General features: G+C 41.1%; 1 protein-coding gene across 2 annotated transcripts in view; it reads left to right on the top strand.

The window, feature by feature from the left end:
• The first annotated feature begins 23 nt into the window (after positions 1 to 23).
• The window catches only part of asic2 (acid-sensing (proton-gated) ion channel 2), a 320498-nt gene continuing 311871 nt past the window's right edge, over positions 24 to 8650 (top strand). Inside the window, exons 1-2 of one of the 2 annotated variants that reach the window (XM_071469031.1) lie at positions 24 to 1801; positions 4667 to 5287. In XM_071469031.1, the coding sequence (XP_071325132.1) occupies positions 4712 to 5287 (576 nt within the window). In that variant the 5' untranslated portion in view covers positions 24 to 1801; positions 4667 to 4711. Of the gene's footprint in view, positions 1802 to 3650; positions 3871 to 4666; positions 5288 to 8650 lie in introns of those variants that run through there. The other variant, XM_071469038.1, reaches the window with a different exon arrangement.

The raw sequence follows: 8650 nt of genomic DNA, 5'->3' as shown, positions 1-8650 counted from the left end.
AGGGCAGGAGGGGTCAGTGACTGGTTTGATGAGTATGAAAACAATGTGAATCATATGCTGCTGCCTTCACAGTCACCAGATCTCAACCCAACTGGACAATATGGGAGAACTTGCATTGGCATTTTGGACAGTGTCTCATCAAAAACAATGATTGTATATCATCTGGGAGAAAAGTGTTCATCCTCAGGAGTTTCAGGAGGCTCTCAGCAGCATTATAATGGAACTTTAACTTGTCACTAATCTATATGCAAACCTTTGCTGTGGCACCTTTAAACTGTGTGGGTGATTATCGGCTATTCATACTAATCCAAGTCAAGAAGGCAAATTTATGCCTTTGCCCAGTGACAGGAAGAATAAACTCAGATTATATAATAGACTTACATTTCATCATATTGCACTAAGCTTTTTAGCCTTCACCTTGCAAATTAAAAAGAGAAAAATATGGTTAACGCTAACATGCCTTTAATAATCTTGTGGATGGAAAGTTAGCCGGATGGATAAAGTCAGATAAGATTGCTCAAGCATAAAGCCTTATTTTCAACCCTGGAGACTATTTAATCCCTGTAAAACTACGCTCATTACCTCGATGGGAAAAGGGGAGATTTGCTTAATTAAGTTGTTAAGAAACCAGCAAACCCTGCAGCTGTCTGAGACCACAGAAAATTTCATTTGGGAGAAAGAGACTGATCGACTGACAGTGTGTGGGGGTCTAGGCTGTGTGTGTGTGTGTGTGTGTGCACTTGACAGAAAGATAAAAAAAATACATTACAGTCTCTTTCAACTTCAGTCACTCTTTGCTTTTAATTAGTGTGTCTGTAGGTGCAAACTGATGGACGAATACCCCAAGATAACATATAGCTGGTTCTGATGCATTCAGGGGAAAAGCAATCTGATATGAATACAGATTAATCAAAAAACAACAATTAAAAGAATTAGACAAACAAATGATTACAGGTTGTTCGACAACACTGCCTGACTTAATTCTATTGAGGACTCCCTGGCACAAGAGATACTGTATCTAAAGGGTTTTTGCTCTGGTGAGTGAGGGTTGAGTTGATATGAGGGTTTCTTTGGGACTGCTGTTCAGACTACATTTCAGGGTGTCAACATTTATATTATATTAAGGGTGGCATTGAATACACTGAAGTGTGAGTTTTTGGAGTGAGAGCTCATTCTTCAGAAAGACCAAAAGCATGAAAATATCACAGTCTTTGATATCCTTGTTTTCTTTTGCAGGCAACAGAAATGTATTTTTTTAAAGTCTACTGTTCAGCTATACATTTCCTCTGTGGAGAAAGTCAATCATGTCTGAAATGTTTTAGTTTACGTTCATTCAGGTGAATTAAAGACATCACATTAAAAAAAAAAAAAAAAAAAAATGCACACAAGGTATCCAGGTGTAGTTAAGAGCTACATAATACATTTCTCACTGGGTAACATATATGCATTTTTTTATTTTAAAGAAAACTTCCTTTTCCTTGTTAATATAAGACATGGCTACATAAATAAACAAATAAACAAATATTATTTTGTGTTTTTTCACCGGTATTAGAAAGCACGCCGCCTCTGAGCGTCATCTCGCTTTGTTTTAGCTGTTGGGGCATTTTGACCTGAGGATGAACGAACGGGAACATTATAAACTAATGAAAGACTATTTAAATGTAGTTTAAAGTACATTTTCGAGGGCTCTCCATCAGCAACACTACACGACTGAAGGATGCATTTTTTATCGGGAAGAAGATGAGAAAAAGGGTTAAAAGGAGGAGATCTACGGCAGCCCTTAAGTCCGCAATGGCCACAGGTGAGCTAGCATATGAGCTAACATACAGCACTAACTTTACTCTTACCGTGATAAAAAGTGGTGAAATAATTAAAATACCGTGAAAACAAAACTATTCTGAGGAACCAGTGTTAATTATCAGGGTCTGAAGAGAGGTGAAGGTAGGTGAGCCAGGTGTTCGCCATAGACCTCTTAGTCAACATTACCTGAAGCTTGGTGAAAAGCCTCATGTCAAGTGACTGACATTGTTGAGTCTTGAATAAACATTGTTCATTCAAGACTTGGACTCTGAGAAATCTATGACTTTTCTTGAATAAACATTGTTTATTATAGTTCAGGTCTTCATATGTTTTCTTTTAACTGACCAAAAGCCAAAATATTGAATTTGTAATAATTATAAACAGAGGCTGATATTTGAGAGTCTACAAACAAGTTTTTTTTTAGCATGTGCTTGAAAAACCTAAATGAGTAATATATATATATATATATATATATATATATATATAGGATAATTAGGGATTATTATGAACTCATTCTTCCAGCTCTAAATAGATATCTTTTAAAGTGACTTAATTATAATGTGTGTTTCTTAAACTCCTTAAAGGTAATGAATGTAAGACATATCTAAATGACTGCCCATTACTTTCCAGTCACGTAATTAGAAGTATACTGCAATTACCCAACAATTTTAGAAAATGAGTTTCTCAGCTGACAGTGTGTTTCTGCCAAACTTTTTAATTTAATCAGAAAAAATGTGCAGCACTTAAATCGACCGACTGTTAGTAAATGTCTCATTCCTTAATTGACCATCACCACATTAATATCAGTTTTCTGTGGTTGAACAGCCTGCTTATTGGTGAGGTTCTCTCATTGGTGTATTGTAGCTACATGACTCTGTAACTGACATGTTGTAGTTGCCAATGTGCCAGGTGTAATGTATGTGTGTAAAGAAGTGATGTTGATTATAGTAATGATCCCCATGACAGTTGAACATAATTGCAGGTAATTACTCAAATACATGTTTTATTATGTTCTGTTTTTTTGCTGAAAAGAATGAGGTGACGTTATGATTTACTGTTACACACCTGCTTATTTCCATTCAGTCCAAATCCTCACAGAACCTGATTTATTTTCTCTCCTCCCACCTTTTAACCTCTAACACCTTTTTTTTTGTTTTCTTCTCATTGTTTTCCTCCTCCTGTCTCCTTATACATGTGTATTGGCTGTTTTCTCTCTCTCTTGATTGATAAACACACAGTTACTCAGAGATAAAAATGCTTCCAGTTACAGATAGAGGTTCACATTTTCAGTTGTTGATACATGTGACAAACACTCTGTGTATTATTACTCCATCTACCTCTGTACGTGTGACATCACCGTGCAGCTCGTGTGACCACACTTCCTCACTGGCTGACTCTTTTTTTAGTTTTCCTATTTTATTTTTGTCCTCATCCTTCCCCTCAACCCACATCTCCCTGCCTTTACTCCTCTGTCTCCACTTCTGCTTCACTTCCCATGACATACACCCCCCCTCCTCTACCGAGCAGCCACCACTGTTTTCCCCTCTACTATCTCCGTCAGCGTCCCGTTTTTCATCCGTCCATCACCGTGTTTGCAATGACAAGATGTGGAAATATGAAAGGCAGAAAGACAAATGAGTGAAGGTGGCTGTGCTGGAGGAGGAAGCATATTCAGTAAGAGACTTGGCCGTGGAGGGAGCAAGCGAGGAGAGCGTCGTCTTCCCTCCTCGTTCTTCCCCCTCCCTCTCCCTCCCCTCTACTCTCTCGCTCTCTCTGTGCGAGCATGTGTGTTGGTGTGTGCGCCTCCTGTCTCTCCCGGCTCCGCTGTTGTTTGCTGCCGCCACAGATGAGCTGGGAAGAGGAGGGAAAGCGGATGTATCTGGCCAGAGGAAGAGGAAAACGGGAGGAGTTTGGATCGGCATGCAAGACTAACCGGTGGCTCTGATCATCAACAGCTCTCTCTCTCGCTCTGTCTCTCTCTCTCTCTCTTTCTCACACACGCACAGACACACACTCTTGCACTCACACACTCGCCGGCTGGATGTCTTCTCGCTAGGCTGAACGAGAGAGGTGCTTAGGCTTGTCATTAGTTTGGGGCATGGGGGATCCTGAGGAACCTGGATGTGTGCGCGTCTGTGTTTGTTTGTGCGTGTGTGTGTGTGGGTGTCAGTCTTCTTGCACACGCGTGCATGAGAGAGTTACCGCCTGAGTGTGTGTGTGTGTTTTTGAATGGAGATGAGTCGGGATGTTAAAAACACAGAGGCTGCTTTGATTGGCTTGCGGCTTAAGTGACTCTCACCTCTCGCTCTGGGTGTTACAGAGGACTTACCTCTGGGATTTTTGTCAATGAAATCGAGCAGTCACAGAGGGCGACAGAGGATGGTGGGGAGGCGGGGTTGGGGTGGGGTGGGGGGGGTTTGCTTAGAGCGTGTGTTCAGTGGGTATGTGTGTGAGTATGTTGGGGGTGTAGTAGGAGCCGCTGGCAGCCACAGTAACTCTTAGCTCAAGGGAGTGATTGAGAGTGGAGGTGGAGTGGAGAGGGATGCCCTGAGGGAGCATCTTTATCCTCTGTCTCTTACTTTCCATCGTAGTTATTTGGGTTGTGGAGATGTTTGCCTCCTTAAGACTTCTTCCTCTTCTTTGTCATTTATTGCTTGGCTTTAAATTTGCTGGATTTTCCTATGTTTTTTATTTTATTTGTGAGTGTTTACTTCAGGTCTCTGTTTCTGTCTTCTACTTTCCTCTTTGTCTGTTGCTCTTTTGTGCCACCAGTTTCCTCCTCTCTTTCTTCCTGCATCTTATCAGTATTGTCGATATGATTGTGGAATCTATATCTGCTATTGACGTTTCCTCTCTGTCTGTGCAGGTGTGAGTGCACCAGGGGCTCCCTGGCTGAGGAGCTGGAGGGCTGATGATGGATCTGAAGGAGAACTGTGGCAGTCAGGGGAGCCAGGAGAGCTCCAGCCTGCGCCCCACCTCCTGGCAGGCCTTTGCTCACACCAGCACGCTGCATGGCTTGCGCTTCGTCTTCCCTTATGGTCAGCCCAGTGTGCGGCGCTTACTCTGGGCCGCGGCTCTGCTGGCCTGCCTAGGACTGTTAGCCCTAGAGAGTGCTGAACGCCTGGCCTATTTCCTCTCTTACCCTCACGTGACCAGTGTGGATGCCGTGGTGTCGAGCAGCCTGGTCTTTCCTGCCGTGACCATTTGTAACCTCAATGCATACCGCTTCAGTCGCCTCACGCGCAATGACCTGTACCACGCAGGAGAGCTAATGGCCTTGCTGGATGTGCACCTGAAAATCCCTCAGCCGCACCTGGCTGAGCCCGACGTGCTGGCTACCCTTCAGGAAAAAGCAAACTTCACCAAATATAAGCCTACACCGTTCAGCATGAAGGAGTTCATCGAGAGGGTTGGCCACGACCTGAAAGAGATGATGCTCTACTGTCGCTACCAAGGCCAAGAGTGCAGCCACAGCGACTTCAAAACCGTGAGTCCACTGATGTCTTTTTTTTAAATGTCAGCTCTGTTCTGACATCAGATGGGTCAGAGCATCTTTGCTGCCTTCCAGCCCTTAAAGGACTCTGGCACTGAGGTGTTTGGGTTGCGTGTTCTGAGTCTTGCAAGTTTCCAGAGATGGATCTGTTTTTTCCTGCCAGTAAAATGACTTGATATATGCTGATAGCTACTCTTTCCCTCCCACAATGCTGCTCTGGGAGTCTCCTGCTGTGTTTTCTTCTCCGGACTTGAGTGTTTGGACGCATAGGTTGACTCTCAAGCTTTGATTTGCAAATACACTCTCTGCTATTGCCTTTTTGTTGTCCTCAGCCTTCACATATTAACATCGTGTTTACTTGCATATACAGAACTGCAACAGGTGTATTTTAGTCACTTAAGGAAAGTAATTTTTTGTCTTGGGCCATAGTGAGTTGTAAATGACCCCAAATCACTTTACTACTTTACTTCTAGAGCCAAGTAGTTGTCTTTCTTTTTACTACAAATCAGAATATTTAAAGGATGTTTGTGAACCATGCTGGTTTGTCTGATAGAGCCAGAAAACAGCCAAACAAATTATTAACATTATTTGGATGGTTGCTGGTATTAATTTAACAAATAACAAACTAATTTGGTATTTGCTGTTGAGTGTAGCTGAGGATGTAGACATGTTGTTTAATTTCTGTGTGTTTTCTTGCACTGATAAAACTGACATGCTGATCATTTAACGCCTTTATGATTCAACAAATACTCCACTTTGTGGAGACTGATTCTTAATTAAGTTCATCAGTGAATAGGTGAACAGCACACTGCATATACCTTGTGAAGGTTAGGAAAAGTAATAGTTAAACTTTTACAACTCTGCCTAGTATTTCTGTTGACCTTGTGCATTAAAATCCTGTGTATTTTCTTCAATGACAAACAAAACAAACAAAACAAGACATTTTAGATCCTTGGAAACTCTTGTGAAGGATTTTTTTGCTGGTATTTTAGAGGACCACAACAGAGGGTTTGTAAGGTGTACCTCATTACCACAAATCGTGAATATCGTGTATATATACATAACATTTTTGCAGAGCCTTTGTAAATGCATTCTGTACAGTTTTAGGGTTTACGATAGGGGTGGGCGATATGACCTAAACCTAACATCACAGTATTTTTAACTTTTTGGACGATGATGGTATTATATCACAGTATTACTTTTTTCCCAAGTTTTGGGAGGAGTAGCATGTCCTGTCCATTTATGTAAATAAAAATATTTTGATAATATATTGAGTACATGGAATGTATGGTGGTCAGTTGGGAGACATGGGGGAGTATTGTGGATTCTCAACAGCAATTTATTTTGCAAAAAGCCTGAATATCTTGATATTAACTTTATGTGCTACCATCAAACTACCAGTTCTGCTGTACCAAAAGAAGCACACTTTTGTGGACAGTAGCTGTGAGCCAACTTGTCAGGGAACACAAAATCACATAAATGTGAAAGCATCAAGGCACACAGCTACTAAGACGTACAGTGAAATATTTAAGTAATGTGTTATCCTGAGCAGCTTAAGTGAATGAGTGTGCACATCATATTTGTACCGCTGTCAGTCTTCATGCACACCAGACGTGCTTCATCCAAGCCCTAGACAGAGATAGTCTCCCCCTGTCTGTGCGCAGTCATTGCTGTGTGGTCACTGGGGAAGAAGGCGGTCTGTAGACATCTGCTGCGCAACTTCCAGTGATGAGGCTGATGTATGGCTCAGTAGTCCGGCTGGACCATAAATCAGTAATGGCCAAGAAGGCTTCACTGTTGCCAGTTTTGTTCATGATTCTGTCATGAACCTCCGTGTATAGCTCTGGCAGACACTTCTGCCTTAAAACTTCCAACAAGGCAGCTCATATCTTGCGTCCAGAGTGCGCACCACATATCTGAAACCATTTCTCTCTGCTCTTTGAATAGACACCATATCCTTAGCTCCGTACAGCGTGATTGCTCTAGTGATATCTTTCCATCTCTTACTAGTCTTGTCGTATGGTGTAGCAGCGGTAAATGATGCCTGGAGTGACACCTGTGTGCTTTTGTGACGTGCTCCACTGGTGCTGCTGGTTGACATCTAGCTGGTTTTGGCCTGGGTGCGGGTTACCTCTTGATATTAACGGACATGTGTGTTTTTTAAGTGATGGAACGGGTTGCTTGTGTTTCCACCTTTTGCTATCACGACACAGCGACAAAGCTAACATAATACTGGAGTTTGCTCTGTGCAGGTGTTGTACTTTTTAATTTGCTACAAGGCATACTACAAGGATAAGTATTCAGGCCACAACTGAGACTTTGAAGAAAATAAAAAGCTTCATGTTTTATAAATAGGCTGTTTTATAATTGGGCTGTTGACTTCTCATGGTGTTGACGGTATTGTGCAATCTATGTCGTGACGCCCCATCACACTGGTGATGCCTATGGCACCGGTATAACGGCCAGCCCTAGTTTATGATGTATTTATGCTGCTGTTCAACTGTTGAAGATTGTTGATGTACTCTTGAGATGTGTAATCCATCACACTGTTGTCCAATAATACTGTTTAAGTGCTGATTGATTTTGAAAGGACTGCACTGCATTACCTTGCTATAATAATAGTGTAACTATGACTAGGGTTGTGGTGTAGTGGAATTAACTGAATCCAAATATTATCAAATCTGTATTGAATCAAAATGGAGTTGGCTTTCAACATTTACAAACATTAAGTACAGCTAAGACTAAATTTAGATCTGTAATCAACACCTTTTGATGACTGAGAGCATAGAAAAACTTTATTTGTTAGTGATTTGGTTCACAATGTGTAGCAACAACCTGAAAATGAAATGTGCAGCATTTATACATCAGATGAAGTACTTTTTTCACACCTTACTTCTAACGAGCTACTTTAATTCAAATACTGGAAGTTAAGTTGATGAGCTAAAAATATCAGTCTATTATGACTAATACTATAACTGAAAGATTCCTACACCTGAAGTGGATAAGACATGTTCAGGTAGAATGAGGTTGTGGACGGGAGATAAAGTGATATTGCTTATGAAAATTAATGAATACCCTAGTAGTGCAAAATTTAGTGAACGCAGGTTGTCTTTCTAGTGCTACAGCAGTCCTGGACCTCATGCTGCAATTAAAAGTATTTCAATGAGTTCCGTGGAGTAAGGTATTTAGACTTTAAATTTGGGAAATTAAAGCACTGAGATTTTAGACTCTTTAATGTTCGTTGGAAAGGGCTGCAACTTAAAATTATTTTCATTCTCAATTTATTATGCTGATTCTTTTAAGTAAATAATCATAACAAAATTAATTAATCATATATAATAAAGAGAAGGCGCATAT

This window comes from Trachinotus anak, unplaced genomic scaffold (assembly GCF_046630095.1).
Source record: "Trachinotus anak isolate AG129_WGS33_773 ecotype Australia unplaced genomic scaffold, CSIRO_AGI_Tana_v1 ptg000003l, whole genome shotgun sequence".
NCBI lineage: Eukaryota > Metazoa > Chordata > Actinopteri > Carangiformes > Carangidae > Trachinotus > Trachinotus anak.
The sequence above is the reverse complement of the archived record's forward strand: the minus strand, read 5'-3'. Positions and strand labels throughout refer to the sequence as shown.